Here is a 25,750-nt window from a genome sequence, read left to right on the forward strand (position 1 = left end):
ATCAAGACAAAGTGGGAGCGAAGGGAGGCGAAGTGGCCTCCCTTTGAACACTCACTTCCCCCGCCTGTCTGCACTATGCTAGCCCTGCGCTCACTGATTGGCTGGCTCACCAATCATCTCGCCCACCTCTAAGAGCCCTATCTATAGAAAGCCAAGCAGAAAAAAAAATAACTGGGTTTAGATAGGGCTCTTAGAGGTGGGCGGGGCGATTGGTGAGCCAGCCAATCAGTGAGTGGGCAGGGCTAGCATACTGCAGATTGGTGGGGGGAGCGAGTAATCGAGCAGCTTCTGGATGGGCGGGGGTGAGTGAGTAAACTGGTTCTGAATGGCTCGCTAGAGGAGGCCACCTCCAGCTCTCCTTTGCTGCCCCCCTTGCCTCTTACCGCCCCCTTGCCTCTTACCACCCCCCTAAGCCATCTCACCGCCCCCCAGAAGGCGGTACCGCCCACTTTGGGAACCACTCGTTTAGTGTATATAGATTCTCAAATTTCAGTAAGCTGTCCCCTCAAGGCTCCTATAAGACTAAAGGTGTGTTTGAAGATAAATATTGCAGAAATCTGAATTTTGCACTCATCATAGCTTGATTTACAACCCCAAGATACTGTATGCACTATCTTCGTTTTAGCATAGAGCTTGTAAATAGAAAATTAATGAAGGTGTCTTGATTATCAATCCATACATTTATTTATATTTTAGAGAATTGAAACTGTAAGCTAGTTTGAAACAATAAAGAACAGGTTTTTTTAAAAAAACATTCTGCATAAGGTTAGCCTGACAGGCAGGAACATCATGGATATGTACTGTAACTATGTTATATTTTAAAATAGTATTAATCCATGCAGCCTGACCTCTAGAAGTCCTTGGAATCATATATCTGATGTGTGAGTAGACAAAGCAACTCACAAAGACATTCAGCAGAGAATGTCTAGACTCGGACAAGGCAGTTTCTCCTGCCCTTCAGTGAGTGATGAAAAACATAAAAATGAGCAAGACAGCTGCTACAGAAGGATGACATCAGCCTTCATTGCTATTGGCCAATGTATATTTCTTCTATTATAGCTTTGTGGATGAATCCACATCAGTTATAATTCTCACAACAAACCTATTGGTAATGGTAGAACTGAACTGCCTTCAGCCACTTCCAGTAACTTCAGCCCATTTCCATTAACTCCCATCATTTCTAAACAAGCTGCAAAGTTCTTTTCCTTTTCTGCAGCTTACTTGATATCTACATTGGATGCTGAGGAGGTTGGAGAAGCCTAACTTTGCCAGATTGCTTCTTGACTGTACATGACTCCTGTTGTCTTGTGGCCTTCAGGCAAGGGCATTAATACAACACTGCTTTAGTGTATTGGAAAAATGTAACGGGCACAAAGAATAACTTTGAACAGCATTTTTCATGATGGTGGTGCTTGGGATTTCATTTCTGTAGTTTGCAGACCATAGCAGCTAGATTTTTTAGATATTGTTCCTCACATCTATGAAGTTCCAGTGAAGGACTGACTAGGTAAAACTTGAATATTGCCATATGATTGAATGGGGTTTTGGGTTCACAGAAGGCTAATAAGGAAGGGTAGTTTGATTCACAATTAGCCTATACAGTTTTGAGTTACAGCTGGCTCTTTCTTGACCTGTCTAGTGGATTCACAAAGCACATGGAGTTTATAATGTGTAAATCCAATCAAAAGTAACAACAAAAATAGCCCCAAGAATAAAAAACCCAATGTAAAATATAGCAAATACAACACAGTCCAATAAAGCAGAATAAAAAGTTGATGAAATAAAAATGACCAAAGATTAATAACTGATGTAAATTTGGGGGAGAAAAGTAATTAGCTGCCAGTTAATTACTTAATTTGAGATTATGCTCAGTCTTGCACCTTCTCACAGCGATCACAATTAGATAACATTTCCATCTGTATGTACAGAATTCTTGAACTGCTAATTTAGCCAGGATCAGTAGCAGAGCATGCACTTTATATATAGAAGATATAGTACAACCAGCATTTCCAAAGTCAACAATTTTCTAAAATCAGACAAAAACCAGATACTGCTAGATCAGTAGGGACAACATGACCTTCTGTTCATGTGATGCCATAGCTCAGGAGAAAAAAATCCTGTGGTCCCCTTGGTTGGCGTGCATCTCTAGCATACAAAGTGTGTATACTATATGTGTGTGTGTGTGTGTGTGTGTGTGTGTGTGTATGGAATCCGTTCCTCTCAACCATTTAAAATATATTATTGTGAGGTTGAAATATATTGAAGTACTGTTATTCCAAAAGTGTTGCAGTGAGAAGCAATTCCTTTAAATTACCTATGATTAAAAACCCTATTTTTGTTTCAATATGCTTAGGGTCAGATGTGGAGGGGGAATTGTGTTTCTTTAGAATTCAGTCTGGCTAAGCTGAAATAAATTGGAATAGGAAAGTAACTGATGAACATGATTCATCTTCCTTCTGAGCTATTTGGCTGAAGTTTGGGAATCATTTGGAACTGGAAAAAAACAGATCCTTTCTCTCCCCTGTAACCATAGACCAGACATCCCCATATGGCTGCAGCAGCTGTCATTCTTCGGTCTGTCTGCCTATTTGCCTCTTATCGATCTCTATCTGGATGTGTTCTTGGATGAAATCTATGGTGTTCAAGGGGACAGATAACTTCATGAAAAAGGAAGGAGGGAGGCGTGGAACTGCAAGGAGGCGGACTGGAAAGTTGCTTCTCAGCTCACTATTAGCAAACTTAATGAGACAGGGAGGGATTAGAGTATATGCCTGCATGCCTGGAAAACAAACCTAAGCAAACATTGGGCTCTATGCTGATGAATCACAGCTTAGAAGATGAATAGACCCCATTTTCCAGATGGACACATATCAGATTCACTTGACCCCAGGAAACCTCCAGGGGAGAAAACTACTTTAAGCCTCCACAGTTCCAGGATTTCTCTCCGTGCAACTTATTTCCTCATTTGCATCTCCATACTACTTTTGCACCATGCTGCAGTTCTCCTGGGCCATCCCCAGTGCCTGGATTATGGTCCTCCTTTCCAGCCTCCATTCCATCTGGAGTTTTGCTCTGCCTATGAAACATTTGGCTGTTGTGAGCAAGAGAAGGACAACCACATTGCTGCCAAATACTGGGACATCATGGATTATATTGATCCTCAAGCCCAAAAACTATGTGGAGGATTCATCAAAGATATCTTGTGCCAGGTAAGATAGTGGTGAGTAGCCTCATCTTCCTCATATGCCTTTGGGATGGATATGATTGTTAGTAGTTTTGGCCTTTCTGAGAAATGACGGAAATGGTAATTTAACAATTTGCATTTGAGGTTCCCAGGAGAACTTTTCTGCTGGTAAGTAAGTTGAGCCTATTGAATGAACATAAATTCTTCAAATCTGCTTTGCATGCAAATTATTGTTTTAGTTATATCTCCCAGAATCATTTGCTTATGAGATGGACAATGATATAATTTAAATAGATGATAGGTAGGTAGGTAGGTAGGTAGGTAGGTAGATAGATAGATAGATAGATAGATAGATAGATAGATAGATGATTGATAGATAGATAGATAGATAGATAGATAGATAGATAGATAGATAGATGCTAACCATATTATAATGGAATGATTCTGTTAAACTAAACCAATAATTCAAGGATGACTCAAGAGTAGAAGTTTGCCTTCTGATGAATTCACAGTTCAAGTAAGTATAAAGCTGGAGAGAGTAATGTTCATTTGCTCTTCTCTTCTCTGCAAAAATGTAAAGACAGCTTGAAAAGAAAATAAGTGCTTATGACTAACACCATTTTAGTCCCCCCTAAGCAGATTTTTCAAATATCATACAGTACTGATTTGGGATAAGTCTGTTAGACAGTAGCAGCAATATGATAAATTATATCTCTATCTATATAAAGCACGCTACAAGAATAAAAAATGTTCTCAAATCAGTTTATGGAAAAATGATAATCTTCCTCTTGAATTGGCTTGTTTGTCAAGCTAACACACACACACCCGCCCCCCGGCAAGACAGTTGTGAGCTCAGGAAGGAGATTGTGGAATGGTATACCCTGGTGCAACAAAAAATAATCCAGTATTCCATTTGATGAAATTTTAAAAAGTTGCATTCTGTCAAAGGATCATGCTGATTATTTCATGTTCAAGGGTAAAACCAAATGCCTTTTTTGTGTCTTTTCAAACACGGACTATGGTAGAAACTCAGCAAATGAATCAAATCAACCTACAGACCTTTGTATTTTGGCTTTCGGTTGTTATAAAGAAGGCATTTAGATTGCATTCTTAATGACCTGCAATAGCCATGCTCCTGAAGACGGTCTTAGATCAGACAGCTGGATTCATAGAACTGTTGGAACAGCCACCCTCCACCCTCCCCACCTTTCTCTGTCTCCTAGCCTGCTCCCTTCCTTGCCAAACCAGCCACCCCACTGGTGTGCAGGAGAACAATGATTTTCTGGTGGAACCCTTCCTAGACTCCTGTATTCATTGATTTAAGGGTAGGAAGGGGGTTTCCTTCTGAACAGAAGCCAAGTTGTTGTGGTTTACCATATGCCAGCACTGAGCAGCATAACAAAGAAACAACCCCCCCCCAAAAAACACCAACATTCTTCTAGCTTGCCATGCCTTCATCAATGACCTATATTACTGTATAGGGTATGTCCTAATATTGTTAAGTCAGCATAGAACTGCTTTCAGGATTCCATTTTGAAAATAATTGTACAGCTGTTGAACCCTAAGTTATTGTGAGGTTCAATGCAGTTTTGCAATTCATGTATAGACTTTATTATTTATTTATTAAATTTATGCCATCCATCTCATTTTGAAGCAACTCTAGGTAGCTCATGGCATAACATCATTAAAACCATCAGGGATAAAATGAAGATGCAAACAAAATAAAATCAGAGTTACAAGATAGAGGAGGGGAGGAGCTGGGTGGGGGGAGAAGGTGGGATTGGCTCTTAATCAACCATCTCCAGTGTGCTACTCCCCCCCCCGCCCCTGTGGGGCCCCAAGCCATCTGAAACAGCCAGATCTGACCTTGTGGAAAGTCAGAAGGATGGGAGCCAATCTCACTTCAGGGGGTAAGATATTCCAGAGGACAGGAGCCACTGTTTTTTTAACAAAACAGAAAAAAATGGATTATGTAGTAGATTTCGTCTCAGTGCAAAGACAAACTTCAGAAGAAAAATTTTCTAAACAGCCACAGCTGGAGAGAAAAGGATTAAGCTAAATCTTATTGCCCATCTGTACCAAGTTTCATTATTATCATTTTATAGCTGATGAGTTTGCATTATGAATCTGCACTTTAAATAAAATACATTTTAATTACATCACTGTTGGAACCCCATATTCATTTTCCTAATTAAAAAAACTTTGACGTCAGTAGTCTAAGCAGTCTTATTCAGGGTTGTGCTGTGAATCATGTCTATTTGGATCTTTTATCATGCTTGTTATGTCTTGGCACACCAACCCTTTCTAATTAGGCAGCTCCAACTCTGTTGGACTTCAGCTCCCTAAATTTCCAGCCATTCACCGTGGTTGCTGAAAGCTGCAGACTTAATACATTTTGAAGGTTTACATAAATTAATAAACAAAATTGTTATTAACTTCTACAAGAAAAAAAGATGTTTAATCTTTTTTCTCTCAAATAGAAACCCCAAAGATCATAATATTCTGTTTTTAAATCCTTCTTGGATCTTTTTTCATTAGGAACAAAACAGTTGAGTGAATGAGAGTAAAATGGAAGATGATCCACCAGTAACTTTTGAGTCTTTGAAATTCCACCAGACTCCTGAATTCAAGAATAGAAAATTAACTGGGGTCAGGTTGTTTTGTTTGTTTGTTTGTTTTGTTTTTATTGGATTTATATGCCGCCCTTCTCCCAAAGGACTCAGGGCGGTGTACAGCATTAAAAAACACACACCCCAAAAGTTAAAAAGAAATTACAGAGGGAAGGCGCTCCCACAGAGAAGGCTCTCCCCCTGGGAGAGCATCCCGATCCAGGAAGGGGTGCAACTGACGTACCAGGCGAACCTGGTAAAAGGTCCCCCTGGTCACGGCCGTCAGGTGTTCTTCTAAACTAAGCCGCGTATCCAGGAGGACTCCCAGATTGCGAGCCTTCTCTGAGGGGGCTAAAATTTCTCCCCCTATCGTCAAAGATGGAACAAGATGTACAAATCGGGATGACGGAAACCACAGCCACTCAGTCTTGGAGGGATTGAGCTTGAGCCTGTTCCTCCCCATCCAGATCCGCACAGCCTCCAGGCATCGGGACATCACTTCGAGGGCATCGTTTGGGTGGTTTGGGGTAGAGATGAAAAGTTGGGTATCATCAGCATATTGATGATACCGTACCCCAATGATCTTGCCCAGCGGTTTCATATATATGTTGAACAGGAGGGGTGAGAGAACTGACCCTTGGGGCACTCCACAAGTGACGTGCCTGGGGGTCGATCTCTGCCCTCCAGTCAACACAAACTGCGACCGATCCGACAGGTAGGAGGAGAACCACTGTAAAACGGTGCCCCCCACTCCCAACCCCCGAGTCGTCGCAGTAGGATACTATGGTTGATGGTATCGAAAGCCGCCGAGAGGTCTAATAGGACCAGGACAGAGGGGCAGCCCCTGTCCCGGGCCCGCCAGAGATCATTGACCAACGCGACCAATGCCGTCTCCGTATTGTACCTGGGCCTGAAACCCGACTGAAACGGATCCAGGTAGACAGCTTCATCCAGGTACTGGGGAAGCTGACATGCTACCATACTCTCAACAACCTTTGCTACAAAGCGAAGGTTGGAGACCGGACGATAGTTGGCTAAAGAAGCTGGGTCCAGGGAAGGCTTCTTAAGGAGGGGCCTCACCACCGCCTCCTTCAAGGCGGTGGGAAAGAACCCCTCTCTCAATGAAGCATTGGTAATCGCCTGGAGCCAGCCTCGTGTCACCTCCCGGGAAGCCGAAACTAACCAAGTGGGACACGGGTCCAGCACACAAGTGGCAGTACTGAGTCTCCCCATAATCCTGTCCATGCCTTCGGGGGTCACAGGGTCAAACCCATCCCAGATTGTCTCCTCAAGATTCATCCCCGTCGGCTCGCCTGAATCTACCCAGTCAGAGTCCAAGCTTCAGACTGGGATACTTGGAGGGTCAAATCCAAGGATCCTCCAAGGATAAAGAATCCAAGGATTTATCTGATCTAATTTGATATATCCCTGAAAGTCCCTGGTTGGGGTCCTACTGGCAGAAACATCACCACCAACAGATTAACATGTATAAAAGCAATTCTCCTGGCCTTCCAGCAGAACCTTTCAGCATAAGCAAAGGGAAAATATTTTTGTCCATTCTGAATTTCAATCTGCAGATTAGGATTGTTCTCTAAAGCTTTGATTGATTAAAAAAGTCTGCAGCTGTATGGGAATCTGATTTCAAGACATTATTTTGTAGGAAAGGAATATGATGCAGTATATTTAAACACCATCTGGATAATCTAATATTAGGGGCTCTCAGGAAGAAAGAAAGGAAGAAAGGTAGAGAGATAGAGATATTCTTACAAAAGCAGAGAATGTTTTACAGTGGCTATCTAGAATATAGCATTTACACACGGCTGACTGTTAATTCTATGTAGATCTAAATTAAACTGTTGACATGCCGTTGACATGCCGTTGACATGCCGGAATGCCGTTGACATAGTTTACTTAGACTTCAGTAAGGCATTTGATAAGATAGACCATAACCTACTACTAGATAAAGTATAAGAATATGGGTTAGACAGCATAATCACCAGATGGATTCGTAACAGGCTGACCAACCGCACTCAACATGGGGGAATGTTGGGAACTCATCAAATTTGCAGATGACACCAAGCTGGCAGGAATAGCCAACACTCCAGAAGATAGGCTTAAGATACAGAAGGATCTTGACAAACTTGAACATTGGGCACTATCTAATAAAATGAAATTCAATGGTGAAAAGAGTAAGGTTCTACATTTAGGCAACAAAAACTAAATGCACAGGTACAGTATAGTTGGTACCTTGCTCAACAGTAGTAACTGTGAAAGGGATCTTGGAGTCCTAGTGGACAACCATTTAAATATGAGCCAGCAGTGTGCAGCAACTGCCAAAAAAAGCCAACACAGTTCTAGGCTGCATCAACAGAGGGATAGAATCAAGATCACGTGAAGTGTTAATACCACTTTATAATGCCTTGGTAAGGCCACACTTGGAATACTGCATTCAGTTTTGGTCACCACGATGTTGAAAAGATGTGGAGACTCTAGAAAGAGTGCAGAGAAGAGCAACAAAGATGATTAAGGGACTGGAGACTAAAACATATGAAGAACGGTTGCAGGAACTGGGTATGTCTAGTTTAATAGAAAGAAGGACTAGGGGAGACATGATAGCATTGTTCCAATATCTCAGGAGTTGCCACAAAGAAGAGGGAGTCAAACTATTTTCCAAGGCACCTGAGGGTAGAACAAGAAGCAGTGGGTGGAAACTAATCAAGGAGAGAAGCAGCTTAGAATTGAGGAGAAACTTCCTGACAGTTAGAACAATTAATCAGTGGAACAGCTTGCCTCCCGAAGTTGTGAATACCCCAACACTGGAAGTCTTTAAGAAGATGTTGGATAACCATTTGTCTGAAACAGTATAGGGTTTCCTGCCTAGGCAGGGTGTTGGACTAGAAGACCCCCAAGGTCACTTCCAACTCTGCTATTGTATTGTACTATAAACACTATGTAGTGGAAAGAAATTTTTCAAATGAGCAAATGAAATCCTTAAACAGTGGACACGGTGGGAATGAAATTTTTATATGTTCAATTCTTGTTGAGGGAGAATAAGAATAGCAAACAGCACCCCTTCAATTATCACCTCACATGGAAAAATGAAAAGCAGCAGAAGGACTGAGGTTTTTTTAAAAAATTATTAAGACAATTTAATTCTTATGTCAACCCAAAGGAATGTCTTAACTTTAGCCATGCTCAGTCAAAATGGATGTTACTTGTATTCTTGAATATAGAAACAAAGCACAAGACAAGATTTGGACTTTAAGCAATAGATCACATACCTAAGGAAATGGTATGTGAAATGGGTATTGATTTATTCAGTTGTTTTTTAAAAAATAAGTAGCACCTTTGTAGCAGGGATGTGCGGTCAGGGGAGGCAGGGGAGGCAGAGCCTCACCGCTCTCATCATGAAAAGAAAAGAAAAGAGAAAAGGGAAAAGGCACATGTGGTCCCATTCCCCGCCTTCCTGAGTCAACATGAAGGGGACCGCGGAGCGCGAGCACTCCGCAGTCCCCTTCATGTTGACTCAGGAAGGCGGGGAATGGGACCACGTGTGGAGGAGGCTGAGGCTGCCTCAGAGCTTCTGGTTCAGGCCTGAATCACACCGCTGACCTTGATTGTTCATTTGTTCTCTCAGCCCAGTCTCTCCAGGATCTCTTCAGATAATTTGCTTTGCATGGAAAATGCTGCTGATATTTCCCATTAAATATATCAGATAGCAGTTGATGGGAAAGACCACTGCTACGGTACCAGAAACCACAATTTAAACATGGTAAATTGGAATAAAAGCTTGGCTTTAACTGGTTTAATAAGATGGTTTTCAGGTAACTTCAAAAAGTTCTGTGAAAATATAAAATATGCGAGGTAAATGCAACTGCAATTTATTTGCCCTAAACTCTTCAAAGAATACCTGACTTTTTCTGGAAACTTCTTGGGTACTAAACCCTCATGAGAGATCCAAATTTAATTTAATTTTTTCCCCACTTTTATCCTGGACTCAAATAACACATTCTTAATCTGTATGCACAACAGGGAAGTCCAGATTTAATCTTCCACATTGCAATCAATGGGTTAATGACTATGTTGGATCCAATGTATTATTTATTCCTCCATTTTGCAGGAAAAAAATAGAAATATTTTTAGATTATTGTATTCCTTAAAAACACGAAGTCCTGCCAATATGAAATGTCTTTATAACTATTTATTCACATTTGAGTTAAGCAGATGCAAACGGTTGAGCAGATGCAAACAGTCACAGTCCATCCCATAATATTTCAGAGAATAACAGAGTGTATTAATCTTGAACAGGAATGCTCACCCTATGCGGCCCATCTCTATGATGCCGAGAACCCCCAGACGCCCCTTCGAAACCTCCCTGGCCTTTGTTTTGACTACTGCTCAGAATTCCACCTCTACTGCCATTCCGCAATCACACTACTTACAGACGACAGGCACATTCAAGAATGGTGTGAGAAGAACAGGACCCAATTCTGCAACATCGTAAACATTCAGGATAAAGACTATTGCTTTCCTGATGTACTGAGGAACACTGACCTTAACAATAATCTGGGTGTTGTGGTGGCAGACAAGAAAGGTTGCCTTCAACTGTGCCTCAAAGAAGTGGCCAATGGGCTGAGGAATCCGGTGCTCATGGTGCATGCCAATGACAATACCCATCGGATGTTTGTAGCTGAACAAGTGGGCCTTGTGTGGGTTTACCTCCCAGATGGAAGTAGATTAGAGGAACCTTTCCTAGACATTAAGCAATTGGTGCTGACTACACCTTGGGTTGGGGATGAGAGGGGCTTCCTTGGGATGGCTTTCCATCCCCAATACAAAGAAAATGGGAAATTCTACATCTATTACTCCTATCAGGACAAGAAAAAGGTGGAAAAAATCAGGATTAGTGAACTGATGGTTTCCATAGCTGATGTCAACAAGGCCGATATAACCACAGAAAGGTAATAACTCCTTTTCTCTACTTGCTTTCTTCCAAGGCTAAGGACATATTTGCTCATTTCATGTATGTAAAACGTTATACGACAGGATAGACCAAAATAGAATACTAAGACCATGGATAACCCATTTCAAAAATATTTCAATCAAATTAAGAACCACTTATACAAATCCTACAAATACTTGCAATCTATTTTTCTGCTGCTAAGCACGAGAAGCAACATTGTGGTGTTAAGCCAAGAATGCATCTATCTATGGTGCACATCACTCTTTAGTCTACATCATTTTAGAGCAGTGGTCTTTAACTGTTTGTGACCCTGAATCTAACTAAAACAGGATGTTCTGTTATTTTTACTGAGTTATGGCATGACTGATATTTTAGGGTCCTGATTTACAAGCTGATTAATCAATGTCTGATTCAGAACTAGGATTATTCATGAAGGTACAGAGAAGTCCTAAAAAAAAAAGCTTCATGAGATCATGTTCTTTTTAATCCTGCAACCATGCTTGAGTATTCCCATTTCAAAAGGCAGGGAGAGTCATGAATCCATTCTGAGTTGACAATGGCCTATGCAGAAGACCATTCAGAGCTTCAGTCATACTCCAGAAGCAGCAGCAATGCTGCTACGACATTCAGAGTTGTGCTGACTAGCAGTTTGGATTCAAAAATAATAGAAGAGCAATTAAACTTTGCTCGAAAATTAGTGGCTCTATCCTACTATCATGGAAGTATAGATGCTGATGGACATTGTGTCCTGACCCAGATTTTATCATGTACCTCTGATTAGCTTCAGTAGAAACATAGAAATAGAAAAAAAAGCTAATGTCCTTTCTTTGTTTAGTGTAATATAAGTTAAACAAAAGCACTAAGTTGATAAGCTGTTATGATTAATGCTTTAATAAATAATCTGTTTGCAGGAAATCCTTGAAAGCCATCCAAGGCACCCAACTTTATCTATGTTTGTTTCTTCTTCTTCCCTTTGCACATTGTTTCTCATTTCTTCTTTAGGAATCTCTTAGAGATTGAACAACCAGCTGCAAATCATAATGGTGGAGCGATCCTGTTTGGGCTAGACAGTTACTTGTATCTGTTTACTGGAGATGGAGGGAAAGCTGGGGACCCCTTTGGTAAATTTGGAAATGCTCAAAACAAGTAAATATATCCGCCTTTCATTGCATTTAAATAGGAATGGTTATATGGGAAGTTTGTTGATATAAACAGTTTAATAAAGCTAGTTATTGTAACTATTGCAAATTAAATTTTATTATTCTTTAATTTCTATATTGCGAGCCAGTTTGATATAGTGGTTAGGCCATCAGGTTAAAAACTGGAAGACTGTGAATTCTAGTCCTGCCACAAAGCCAGCTGGGTGATCTTGGACCAGTCACATTTTCTCAGCTCTACGAAGGAGGCAACAGCAAAACACTTCTGAAAAACCTTACCAAGAAAACTTCAGGGATTTGTCCAGGCAATCTCCAAAAATCTGACTGAACCGAAGGAGAAAAATCTTTCAATCATTTAAAAAAACTATTTAATACAACTGTTTTAAATAATGATAAAATGGCAGGTGTGCACTTTTCAAATAATGCTGCAATCTATTAATATAAACTATTAAATAAAGTTACTAACTGCATATGTCAATAGTCTCTTGTAACAATGGAAAACATTTATCAGAACATACTGTATATTCAATGCACGGAAAACAAACAGACAGACAAACAAACCAATTAGATTTCTTAAAATACTGCTCACATTTGAGTATGTTATTGTAAATATTAGTATTCTGAATGTGGAAATCAAGCTTTGGCTTAAAATTTCATTCAGGAGATTAGTTCCAGGATGAAATAAAAAATAAATAAACCAAGATTTCCTCTGCTTCCCAAACCAGGCTAAATCTCTATTGAGGTTACTTCACAACTACTAAATGATTTGATGAGTTGTCCATGCCTTTAACAGTGACTTCTTATGTCTTGCTTTTTTCTTAGGAGTAGCTTGTTAGGGAAAGTTTTACGGATTGATGTGGAAGGAAAAGGTCCCCAGGGGAGGCCCTACCGCATTCCCCATGACAATCCATTTTCCTCGGATCCCAAAGCTCGCCCTGAAGTCTATGCTTATGGTGTAAGGAACATGTGGCGCTGCTCTGTGGATCGTGGAGATCCACTCAGTCACAGGGGAAAGGGACGAATTTTCTGTGGAGATGTTGGCCAGAACAGGTTTGAAGAAGTGGATATAATTATTAAAGGCGGGAACTATGGTTGGAGAGCCAAGGAAGGGTTTGAGTGCTATGATACGAAACTGTGTCAAAACTCCTCATTAGGTAAGTATTATAACATCCCAGGACTGCTAATAAGATGAACGCCAATGTGCAGGCATCTTATAGAAGCTTATTACTTTCATTAAAACAATAAAAGCAGTGTTATGGCAGTGTTCATGTAACTTCACAATACACATACCTACATCCTTAGAAGTAAGCGAAGGCCCGACAGCAAGGGTCAACCTATTGCTGAAAACAATCAAAGGAATTAACTAATCAAAAGTAGACATACATAACTCCACCCCAGCAGTCATGGAACCACCTACATTTAATCAATTGAGCCATTTTGCATACTTAAGGAAAATTGTTGGTGAGAAACTTGCAGAAAAGGCTAACCCTCATCAATGTGGCCCTATTTTTGTCTGTCTGCTCCCTAGAACAGGTAATGATATAACAAAGCGTTGCCAGTACTCCCTGCTTGGGCACAAAGACTAGTAGGATATGAGATATAGCACTAAAATATTAGGAAGTGGGTGGGATTATGTGTTCTCCAAATCGTGTTTTTTTTTTAAAAAAAAACTAGTTAGCATCTTTATGTGCTGGTAAAAAACTGGAATGGAGCGTATGAGAACAGGGTCTGTCAAATCACAAGTCTACATCAAGCTATCCATTTCCTAAGAGATGCAGGCATCCTCAGGATCTAGCTGTTTTATTTCAAAATGGCAAAGTGTGCTGTGGAGTTGTGCCACAAATTCCACCTCTCTATCAAAAGGTGGTTCATGCAGCTTGTAATTATATGTTGATTTGGGGATTTGGCCTTCCCTGGACTTACTCTGCAAACACTGCAGCTAAGACCTTTCCTGAGTTTCTAAATGAGTCTGTTATTTCTACATATGTCAATCAAGTAGAAAGTCCTGCCTGTAAGCATTTAACATTTTGTTTACCTCTCAAAACAAACAAACAAACAAACAATCTTTAAATAGATACTTGGGCAGGCCTCTTACTGTTAAGACTGTTTACATAGTATGTTGCAGTCATTGTTGGGTCAAATGACAAATACATTAAGAACACAGTATACTTAATCAAGAATAATATCATGCAAAAAAAATTTATGAGGGTAACACATAGTAGAAAACAATACCTGTACACATGCTTATTGCTCATAGATTAAGGAAATAGTGTTCACAGAAATGGTGCTCTATACTACTATTAAGTGAATGCCCTGAAATGGGCACTGTCCTGTTTCTGAGATACTATTCCCCCAATAAACTTTTCTTAACTTGGGTTTGTTTTGTATAGCTATAAATCCTGAATTTCCTCCTCCTCTGCTGGTTTGGTTATTTAAGGATTGACACCCTGGAAATGTAGATTCTTATTAGTAAATAATAATCAGAAGTTAACATTTGCATTGCTCTCGATCAGGAGATTTTTGCCTCTTTTTAGATAATCCAATAATTTCAGTTGGGTAACCTCCATTTCTTTGTAACAGAGGATGTACTTCCAATATTTGCTTATGGACGTTCGGTAGGAAAATCAGTCACTGGTGGATATGTTTATCGAGGGTGTGAATCTCCAAACCTCAATGGTCTTTACATTTTTGGTGACTTTATGAATGGGTAAGGGACAGTTATTTCCATTTACTTTTAAATACACTAAAATGTGTAATATATGGAGAAGGACAAAGTTTATTGATCACAAATAAACTTTGTGATCAGATAAGATTCTGTTTATGTTGCCTGAGTATGTAAAACATTTGTTTCTTTTTGACTGTTCTAAGTGTTATCTATTATGATTATTTATTAATTAATTAAATTTATAGATCCCCTATCTCACCATTGAGGTGAGATAATTATGCTTATTCAATTCTGCAATTCCCACCAAATGTAAGAGGTTATTTATCAGCTTTTACTTCAAGCTATAGCTGTCCAAACTACAGGTCTTTAGCACATTCAGCCCAGATATGTATCTGGGATTATATATTTGAAGATAGTGTGACCCCATTAGGTTAAGACCAGTGGCTAGCAACATATGAAAATACATGAAGTTCAACCCATCTTTCTAAAGGCCTTGTTCCTTTTTTAATTGCTGTGACAGTGTATATAAAGTTTTATTACCTAGTTTTTGACAGTTCTCATTATAAGGTTTATCAGCTAGTTTTTGACAGTTCTCATCAGGCATTATTATGCCTCAGTTGCAAATATTCAGGTAACATTCCTTTAAGACAATCATCTGAAAATGAGTGTATTTCCCATGGGTACAAGATCATGAATCTACATCGAAAAATTACTCATGGAATCAGTTCTGATAGCAAAAATATATGCAAATTATTTAAATGGGATAGAGCAATAAATCGCTATTGCCCTTCATATCTAATTCCCATCACATCTAATTAGTATGTTCAGTAGCCAAGGATGATGAGAATATACTCTAACAGTATCTGAAGGGTCACAATTTCCCTATTTCTGGGTAATAGAGAAACATAGGAAGTGGCTTACGTATATTGAGTCACAATATTGATCTTTGTTTTGTTATATTGAAGCTCTAGTCTAAGCTTTCAAATGAAAATTCTGAAGACCATTTTTTAGAGAGGCTGGGGGTTGAACCTAGGATCTTTTGCATGGAAGCAGATGTTCCAACATGGACCTATGTCCTTTCGTAAGTGAATGCAGCAGGCTCAGGATCACCAAGGTTTAATTTCATTTTTGCATAAATTAACCGTGTGTACTACCATTATTTTTTAAAACTTTGAACTATTGTGGAATTGCAAAATAAAAATAAGATTTCATTTTCTTTCTCCATTCAGTCGACTTATGGCTTTGCAGGAAGATGAGAGAACAAATACATGGAAAAAACAAGATATTTGCATTGGTAGCATAAAAGCCTGTGCTTTTCCAGGGCTCGTGAGTTCGTACAGCAAATTTATCATCTCTTTTGCAGAGGATGAAGCAGGTAACCTGTTTCTTAAATCTTATTTCCCATATCTTAAAAATGGGGTGTTTGGAGGATCTTTCAAAAAAGTATATGATTAGTACAGGGTTACCTAAATCACTCCCTTGGCAAAATTGAATCTGCCATCTGGTCTGAAACCATAGAGATGATCTGCTGGGAATCCTACCCTCCATGACAGATTTATAGGTAGAAGCTAGAGGATGGTCTGTTTTTATAATCACCTCCACATCTGGAGCAAGCTTCCCTAGAGAGATTTCACAAAGGAGTTAAAACAGTATTATTCTACTAAACGTTTGGCCTGAGTTTATTGGGTACGCGTGCATCTTTTTATTTAATTTTGTTTATCGCGTTTTCTGTTTTATTCTTGCTTTAAGATGTTTTAATTGTTTGGTGTACACATATTGTGTACACTGTATGTGTAATTAACTAATTAAACTGGTATGCCTTTATGCTGACTTTCCAAAGCATGCCTTTGGTCACAGACAATATTTTTGAATAAGTAGGCATGCTTAAAAGGTTTAGCGTTTGCTGTGGATGCTTTTACAAAATGAATACTACTGGAATATTTGGAAAATGTCTACCATGGCCAGTTCCCAAAAAAACATTTATCAAAAAGCAACTTGCTCCTGCCAAGGTTGTGGGACTCACAGAGATCTCTTTAATATGCTAATTTTCCTATGTCTTGTTTCCCATCAAATAGACACAATCCAAAAGTCCTGAGCTTCAGCTGCCACTTACTTTACTTCCTAAGGATGCCTGTGGGCTAATGTGAGACACACAGATCAACCTAGAACCAAAAATTATGCTTGAGGCTGACACTGTATGCGACTTTCCCATTGAAATGCGCTTTCAAAATTAAAAACTTCTTTAAAAATTTAAAGTGAGGAGCAGATGCCAAGAGAAATGTCTGCTCATTCATGCTGCATTGTTCTATACCAGATAGAGCAGGCAGGGGTGTCAAAGTGGTGGCCCGCGGCCCAGATGCATCACATGCAGCTCCACAAAGGGAAAAAACATTGCGATACGTCATGTGACGGCAACGTGACGCCGTGAGTTTGACACCCATAAGATAGAGCATTGTTCTTGCTTATATTAGAGGTTGACTAGCAATCAATAAAGCCAAATCAACTATATTTGTTATCCTACCAATAGCTGAAAACTTTCCAGCTTTATATCTGCCAGAAATTGCAAGAGCAAGAATGGGAAAGAAAGAAAGACTGGATAGTTATAGTACTCAGATGCTTTTAGCCTGATGGGACTTATAACACAAGCCATCCAAAGGAGAACTCAGAACTAAATCACTCTTATCAAAAGTAGTCCTGTTACTAATACACATCCTTTCTTTTGTTGTGTCCAGGTGAATTTTATTTTATGGCTACATCTTATCCAAGTGCCTATGCTCCAAGTGGCACTATTTACAAATTTGTGGATCCAGCAAGGTTAGTACCTCTTCTAAGATTTCAAAGGTTCTTTCTTGAGCTATTTTAAAAGAAAAGAGAAGAAAGACATCTGTAATTGCCAAGACACCCTCATGAGTCAATCTGACTTCAGTTTCATGAATGACATCTGTGGATGGATTTACGCCATTGAGAAGTTGCTCTTTCTTAATGCAGGAGTGCACAACTTTTATTTGTATTTTTTCCCCTCTTTGCAGCTGGGAAAGCTTTTTCTCCCTTCAGGGATTAGGGAAAGGAAGCGATTAAAGCCATATTTCTCAATTTGCCATTTAAAGATGTGTGGACTTCAGTTGGCTGAGGAATTCTGGGAGTTGGAGTCCACATATCTTAAAATGGCCAAGGTGGAGAAACTTTGGATTAGAGAGCACAGCCTGTATGAGTCCCATATTGAAGCTTCCTTCAATATGCAGCTGCTTCTCAGTAAAACACAGCCTGTCACAAAAAAACTGTCCAAGAACTAAAAATATGGAAACAGATGAAATGCATTTAGTTATAAACTCTAATTTATGCTCTAACAACCTGAAAGATTGTTTTAATGATCTCAAAAACAGCTTCTTTACAGGGCCTGAACAAATAATTTGAATTCTTTTGTCCCACAACAAAACCTTTATTTTCTCTGCTCAGAAGTCAAATGAGCATCAGTTCATGTGTGTGAGGGTACTGAATGTGGTGAAATCTATAATATTGTAAAAAGCACCCCTATTTAAAAATTATTGGTCACATCAATATATATTCAATGTTCTGCTTTTTAATCATCCTGGTCCATTCATCATTTTAACCCCAAGGCAAATAAATTATATTAGTGTGACATACGTCTGAGCCATCCCGTAGTCTTGATGTTGGTTAGTCATCACTAAGAAGCACTTAATTTATTGAACTCTGCATCTCTCCTCCCACCAATCCCCATCCAGAGGAGTGTTTATATTATCACCAACATGGGAATAAGCAACAATAATGGTCCAGGTAATCAGTGTTTTAAAAGAGGCAAGGGGCTAAACTTGGGCCTATCTTCCAAAATCTGTTTAGTCCACCTCTCTGTGCATCTTGTTTTCATCAATGGAAGCTATTGTGTTCTTCCTGTTCTTCCTGTTCTGTCTTGTTCTTATTTTAGAGGATAGTTTTATCCCAGCCAATGCCCTCCAGATGTGTTGGACTCTAATTCTCATCTGAAGCATGTTGTAGTCCAACATATCTCACCAAGTGCCAGTTTAGGGAAGGCTGTGGTAAGCAAAACTCAAGGAAAGTTGGCCTGTAGGAGGCCCTAGGGGTCTGACAGCATGGAAAGGAGACAAAAATATATCTTTCCATTCCATCTAAATTTGGTGTATTTATTTTAAAATGGAGGATTACCGTAGAATTTGTCTGCAACTGAGGAACATGTCTAGGACAAACATGAAAACTCCATTGATAGACCTGAAGTGAAAGCATTGGATATTCTACACAAGAGAAAGCCACATTAAGAAAAAGTAGCAGCAGCAGAAAAAGCAAAAAAATAAAAAAATAAAAATGCTGCTGCTTATTTTATGAAAGGATAGAAAAAATGAATGTAGGAAATATAATTTATACTTTGAAAAAGGGAAGTATTTACATAAGAAATTTCAGGATTGGTGTTTGAGCTATTGATTTCAGATGATTACACGTAGTTCTTTTTAATGAACATTTGTGGTTGCAATGGTAACTTTACAACCAATCCTCACATACAGCCTTTGTGGATCTGTACATCAAAGAAAAACTGAAGTAAAATAATAAACACGGACACGATTTCACTTAGTGACTGCTTTGCTTAATGAGGTCACTAAATGAGGACTACCTGTACATACAAAGCAAAACTGGCATGCTGAGCCTATAGTTTGCAGCTACTGGTTTAGCTTTTAAATATGCCATAACTTTGAGTTGTTGGAATAGGAATTGTATGCATGCAGACATATGTTTTAGGGAATGTGAAAGCCTTTTGACTAAAACATTTGAAAGGAGAAGGGATCAATATTGTTCATTCTATGCAATTGGCATCTGTTGCAGATATCTATACATTTAATAGATAGTAAGTATATTCTCTTGTTTTCTTAGTAAAGTTGGGACATAAAATGGTGACAGGTATGGACTACTATAATGTTGAAGAGGCCAAATGTAGGATTTAAACATGGGTGAGAAAGATGTGACCCTTCAGAAGTTGGTTTATCCCTTTCCTCATCCCAGGGAGGCCAAGGGTTAGAATTTAATACCTCAAGGACCACATTCCTTTAAGACATGTGGGCCAACCATGATTGTCAAGAAGTACTATACAGTGTTACTATGGAAACCAGCTCTTTGATGGTGAGATTCATATGACAGCTCTTTTCTAGCCACTTCTGGGGGTACTTCCCCCCTCCCCCCCAAATAGGCAGATGTCAAAGGAGGTTTATTTACTCAGGAACTCTTTCAGTCATGTTAATATGGCATACCAGCCACAGGTCTGCCTTCCCTGTTTTCCTATAACTACAGGTATTTTTTTTCTGACAAAATGTTCTTACCAATCCCCCAATTTTCAAACTCTTAATACATTTTGTGTTAGACTAATAAAGTTACTGCTGTAATATGGGTTGTCTTCCTTCTGGCCAACATATCTGCCTGTGTTTAAAGTCACAATTAATTAGCAGAGCATGCAAAATATACAAACACAACTATGATCTCATTGGCAGGTTATGTAAATTAGGAGTAATGTCCATTTTAATTAGAAAATGTATTAACAACTTCCTTAATTAAAGCCATTATTCTGTCAAGGAAAGGATTAACACCAGGATTCAAAACAGGGTATCTAGAAAAGGGTCAAAATGGCGATTGCACTATTGACACCTATCCTTTTTAAGGCATGTCCTGACTTTTTGGATACTGTCCTTTGGTCCCTTTATTCAAAAGGAATAATTATAGCTAATAGTAAAAACTCCAAAATGTCTTGTTTTGCATTGAAATCAAATTCTTTGAGACCGTTATTACCTACTTTGTATTTAATGATTTCCCTGTTTGGAAAGACCTAAAAGGTCTGCATCCCTCAGACTGCACACCTTTCAATTACTCAAAAATTAGATAACCTCAATTACTCAAAAATTAGATAATTAAATACAATTAGATAATCTCCTTCAGCCCTTGGGGTAAAAAAAAAACCTGAAACCCCTTATTCACATTGAGTTGCCCAGATATATTTTTTGTGATCCAATTTGTGTTTTAGGAGAGCTCCACCAGGAAAATGTAAACAGAAGCCAGTTCCAGTGAAAACAAAGAGCAAGCGGATCCCATTTGTTCCAACTGCAAGTAAGTCAATAAGGGTTTGCTCTGCTGTTTATTTTCACTATGTAATAGTACAAATATCCAGACATACTGAAAGGAAAGATTTGTTCAGCTTTCAGTACTTTCTTCCAGATCACGAGAAGTCATTTCTTCAGCAAGAAATTGTGCATTGTTTCTGTTCTATTCCCACCTCTCACACATAATCCCTTGTCCAGATAATATAGTTGGTCAATGATTTCTGTGATCATTTATTGATAACATGATAGCATAATTTGGTAGTGCTTCTTAATTTGTGGTAGAAATACCATTGGCAGTAAGGAAAAATAGTTCTGGGTGGATGCAGCTTTTCTTCCCAAATGGGAAAAAAAACTCTGGAAAGGACATAGAAGAGCCAAGCTAATAAAAGCCATCAAAGTAAAGGGAACAGAGCATCTTAGCAAGTAATTCCTGGAAACCAAGACTGGGGTGACTTCTGTACCGATTGGGTTTGAGAATCTAAATAATTAAATACATTTCCCCCAACTCTAAAGAGAAATTTTATGACAGCGAGAACAATTAATCAGTGGGATGGCTTTCCTCCAGAAGCTATCAGTGCTCCAACACTGAGGTTTTAAGAAGAGATTGCACAACCATTTGTCCAGAATGGTGTAAGGTCTCCTGCTCAAGCAGGGAGTTGAACTAGAAGACCTCCAAGGTCTCTGCCAACCCTGGTATTCTAGGTTATTCTTTCCTTAGGTTTTGTTCATTATTTAGTTGTAGGTTTTGATTTTGGTACAACTGCTCTCAGAGAGACAAACACTTTCTGTCCCATTAGCTCTCATTTAAAAAAAAATAATGATAACATTGTCAATAGTGGTACTACATTTTAATGTTCTTAAGTCTTACCTTAACTGATAAATATAATAAAGAACTGCTTCTAGACACCCTTCCTTCCCTCCTTCCTTCCTTCCTTTCTTCCTTCCTTCCTTCCTTCATTCCTTCCTTTCTTCCTTTCTTCCTTTCTTCCTTGAAAAAGTAGCATCCAGGTTCTCTGATAGTGTGATTAATATACACATAAGGCATACAGAATTAAAAACTCTTGGAATAGAAAATCAGCAGTGAGTAACTTTTGGCAATTTAATATTCTTGGGAGGAGGAAGGGTGTCCTGGTGATGCAAATATCTGTGGTCATACCACATGTTGGTATGGTTGTTATGTCTTCTTTCCTTTCTAGACTTTTGTTTTAACTATATAAAACTATGTTGGAGCTTACACTGCAGTGTAAGTTGATTTCCAGCCACTGTACTGCTAAATTTGAGTTTAGTCACAGGAAACCATGGCTTTGCAGGCTATTTGTGTACGTTAAATGCTTGATTTAGGCAATATCGTCTGCTGATTCCCTCTTGTATAGTTGGACTTTTAAACACAAATAGCTACAGATATGGGCATTGTTAGATCGGGTAATGGATAGGCACACACAGGCTAACGGTAACAACAGCTCTTTATTAAGTACAACAAGTGAGAACAATCCAGCGAAGGTTGAGTCTGACAGCAGCCTTTTTATAGGGAGCTGTCAGACCCTTTGACCAATAGGATTAAACCTCTGTTCCCGCCAGAACAGGGGACCTTGGTGGAAACCACTGTAGTAGATACCAGAATCTAACAGGCATGGCATTTAAAAGATGTGTATACGTTCATATTTTTTTCTTTAATCTGCTACCCAGCTCAACCTTTCAAATGTAATGCCCATGGTTGAATGAAAATGTGATCTTGCCTTCCACTAGATTTGCAAGTAAGGCAGAAATGTGGGAAGAGGCCATTGCTTGCTCTAAGGCAGCATTTGTAAGTCGTCAATCTACTAATGTGAATTATGAACTTTTAAACCATGTTTTCTCAGAGACTGTGCCTGAACTGATCAAAGAGCGCCTTACAACCCAGTCTTCCAAAACAATTGTCCGTTCTAAAGAACGTCTCCCCGCTTCTTCTGGCCAGAAACGGAAGAAGCCTGCATCCGACAGAAAGCATGGCTCAGCAGATCCTACACGTTCTGGTAAAAAGCTGCCAACAGCACAGCGTCCCAAAGGCTGGGGTGCCCAGGCCAAATCTGATGGGCGAACACAGAAGGAGAAAGCACCAGTCATCTCTGGAGCAAGAACTCCGTCCCCCCCGAAGAGAAGATCACAATTACCTGGAGCCCTGAAGAAACTTTCACAGTCTCCAAAGCTGAAATCAGCAGCTAAGGAGAAAAAACCAAAGAAGGGAAAGAAGAAGAAAGAAAGGGTCAGTGCAAGAAGTTCTGTTTGAACATCCAAAATGCTCCCAAGAATCAAGAGAAGGGAATCTGGATGGGATTGCCAAGTGACTCATTTTACTTCCAAGAAAGTGAATCAGAATGGCATAAAGATATTATACACATTTTTTTAACTTGAATCTACGCAGCTTTTCAGCCACACCAGATGTGGTACATTGATTTAAATGTTTAATTGTTTAAATGTTTACAACTGGGAGTTTAACCATCCCAGATGTTTTCCAGTTAACTACTCTGCACAGGTCTTTCTCTGATAATTGCTTAGTGAATCTAATCAGACACTAGTGCTGGGGTCTCCAACCTTGGCCACTTCAAGACTTGTGGACTTCAATTTCCAGAGTTCCTCAGCCAGCTTTGAAGCATTTTGCTGACTGAGGAGCTCTGGGAGTTGAAGTCCACAAGTCTTAAAGGAGTCAAGGTTGGAGACCCCTGCTCTAGTGGGGACTTACTACAGTCCACCAAAAATACAACTGCATCATGTGAGAATGGATTTGCTCCCTTTTTCTGAAAGACCAGTCCCTTCATGACTTCCTTAGAAAAAGCATTCCTGAGATTCAGAGAGCTGGACTTTAACAGCTCATTTTTGGCAGAGGAAGACGGGCTGAGCAAACGAGGAAAGCGGGTTGTATCCCGAGAATGGAATCTTCTAATTTTTATTTTAAAATTTTTGCATTTTCACAAGAGAAATCAAAATGACCAAATGTTACTCAATCTTTTATATTTCAATGATGCCAACCCAAAAGTTGAATTTTTAAAATGAGTTATAGTATACGGTGCAAGAGTTTTAAAAATTTCTCTCTCTCTCTCTGTATTCTATAAATATAGAATGAAAGAAAAAAAGGGAAGTGTTTGTGGTTTCTGAGAGAGTCTTGAAAAAATATAGATGTTAATCAGAGGAAATTTTATACATCAAAGTCTTCTCCATCTCTAAAATGCATGTCCCTGTGGACTGCGCTCTGGATTTCATCTATCTCACCTTCTCCATGCTGGTGCCTCCCAGATGTGTTACTGTATAGTAAAACTCCCCCAATCCCGGTTGCATTGCTAATATATGTGCTGGCTGAGACTTATGGGAATCACAACATAGCATGCATGGAGGAGACTTTGCTTTGAGAAGGCAGATTGCCCCTATATGCTAATAGAGAAATCCCTGTTCAGATATTGAGCCTTATTAACCAGTCTAGGGTTCCTCAGACTATCTGCTAATTTGTGAAAGGGGAGGTTTTTTTTTTGGTGTTGTAACCTCAAATAAAAGAAATGCAGCCGGTGAAATAAAGAGAGCACAGATTTTCTGTCAGTCTGAACTGAAGCACCTCCTGTCTCCCATGTTGTCGCAGTCCTTGTGCAATCATTCTGCTTTCAAATGGTTAAGATACTGGATGGGGAGCAGGAAGTAAAGTGTACACATATAGACTGGGTGAAAACAGACTTAATAGCAGTAACTGTGAGAGGGATCTTGGAGTCTTAGTGGACAACCAATTAAATATGAACCAACAGTGTGCAGTGACAGCCAAAAAAGCCAGTGCAATCCTAAATTGCATTAACAGAGGGTTACAATCAAGATCAAATGATGTACTAATACCACTCTATAAAGCTTTAGTAAGACAACACCTAAAATACTGCATCCAGTTTTGGTCACCACACTATAAAAAAGATGTTGAGACTCTAGAAAGAGTGCAGAGAAGAGCAACCAGGATGATTAGGGGACTGGAGACTAAAACATACGAAGAACGGTTACAGGAACTGGGCATGTCTAGTCTAGTGAAGAGAAGGACCAGGGGAGACACGATAGCAGTGTTCCAATATTTGAGGGGCTGCCACAGAGAGGAGAGGGTCAAGCTATTTTCCAAAGAACCTGAAGGCCAGAAAAGGAATAATGGATGGAAACTGATCAAGGAGAGATTCAACCTGGAAATAAGGAGAGATATTCTGACAGTGAGAGCAATCAACCAATGGAACAACAGCTTGCCTTCAGAAGTTGTGGGAGCTTCATCACTGGAAGCTTTCAAGAAGAGAATGGACTGCCATCTGTCAGAAATAGCGTAAGGTCTCCTGTGGTGGCAGGTTTGGACTAGATGACCTAAAAGGTCCTTCCAACTTTGTTAATCTGTAATAAATCCACCATGGCCGGATGAGTGACTTCACACTAGCTGCTCTCTGAGCCTATCCTACTTCACTTTTCCCATGACAACCCTGTAAGAGAAGCTGGGCTCAGGGATTCGGGCAGAATATAAATCTGACTAATGAATAGACATCCAAACACTGTCTGGGCGTCATGGGAACAGGGGACGGTAGGCTAAGCATTTCAATAGTGTGCTCAGGAGGGTGATTTTTTTCCCGAAATAAATCTTGCTCTGCTGCCACTGCTCTTTTCCCCATATTCCTTGATCAGCAGCCCCACCTGCTGGTCTTGTCGTGGAACGACAACTCACGCTACAGATTTTATCCTACACGCTCGCTTCTTATTGTCTTTCGGACCTAAAATTCATTTGGGATCCTAGCTGACTAAACATCATTTTTTTTTGCGCACGAAGCAGTCGTACGAGGCAAGCACCCGATTTCAAGGTATAGATAAACGAAAATGTTTTGATTTCATCTGCACCAAACTAAGCTGTAATGAAGGGGAAAAAATTATTTGCTTGTCAGCATTTTGCAATCAGTGATTGTGTTTGTTGTGGACAATAGAGCTGTCACTGACCTTAAATTTCTATATTGAACGTGTTGTGTGAAATTGCACACAGAACATTAAAAAAAAAACACCGAATGAGTATTTTTTTTAAAAAAAAATA

At 39.5% G+C, this 25,750-nt stretch overlaps 1 protein-coding gene across 1 annotated transcript; it reads left to right on the top strand.

The window, feature by feature from the left end:
* Positions 1–2,819: 2,819 nt before the first annotated feature.
* On the top strand, positions 2,820–24,209 carry HHIPL2 (HHIP like 2). The gene is made up of 9 exons (XM_081943621.1): positions 2,820–3,209; positions 10,102–10,754; positions 11,759–11,902; positions 12,736–13,067; positions 14,494–14,620; positions 15,808–15,953; positions 17,311–17,392; positions 20,616–20,698; positions 22,551–24,209. The coding sequence occupies exons 1-9, from the start codon at positions 2,838–2,840 to the stop codon at positions 22,955–22,957; spliced, it is 2,346 nt and encodes a 781-aa protein (XP_081799747.1). The 5' UTR covers positions 2,820–2,837; the 3' UTR covers positions 22,958–24,209.
* Positions 24,210–25,750: the final 1,541 nt, after the last annotated feature.

The sequence above is a fragment of the Natrix helvetica genome (genome assembly GCF_964273705.1).
Source record: "Natrix helvetica genome assembly, chromosome: 2".
NCBI classification, from domain to species: domain Eukaryota; kingdom Metazoa; phylum Chordata; class Lepidosauria; order Squamata; family Natricidae; genus Natrix; species Natrix helvetica.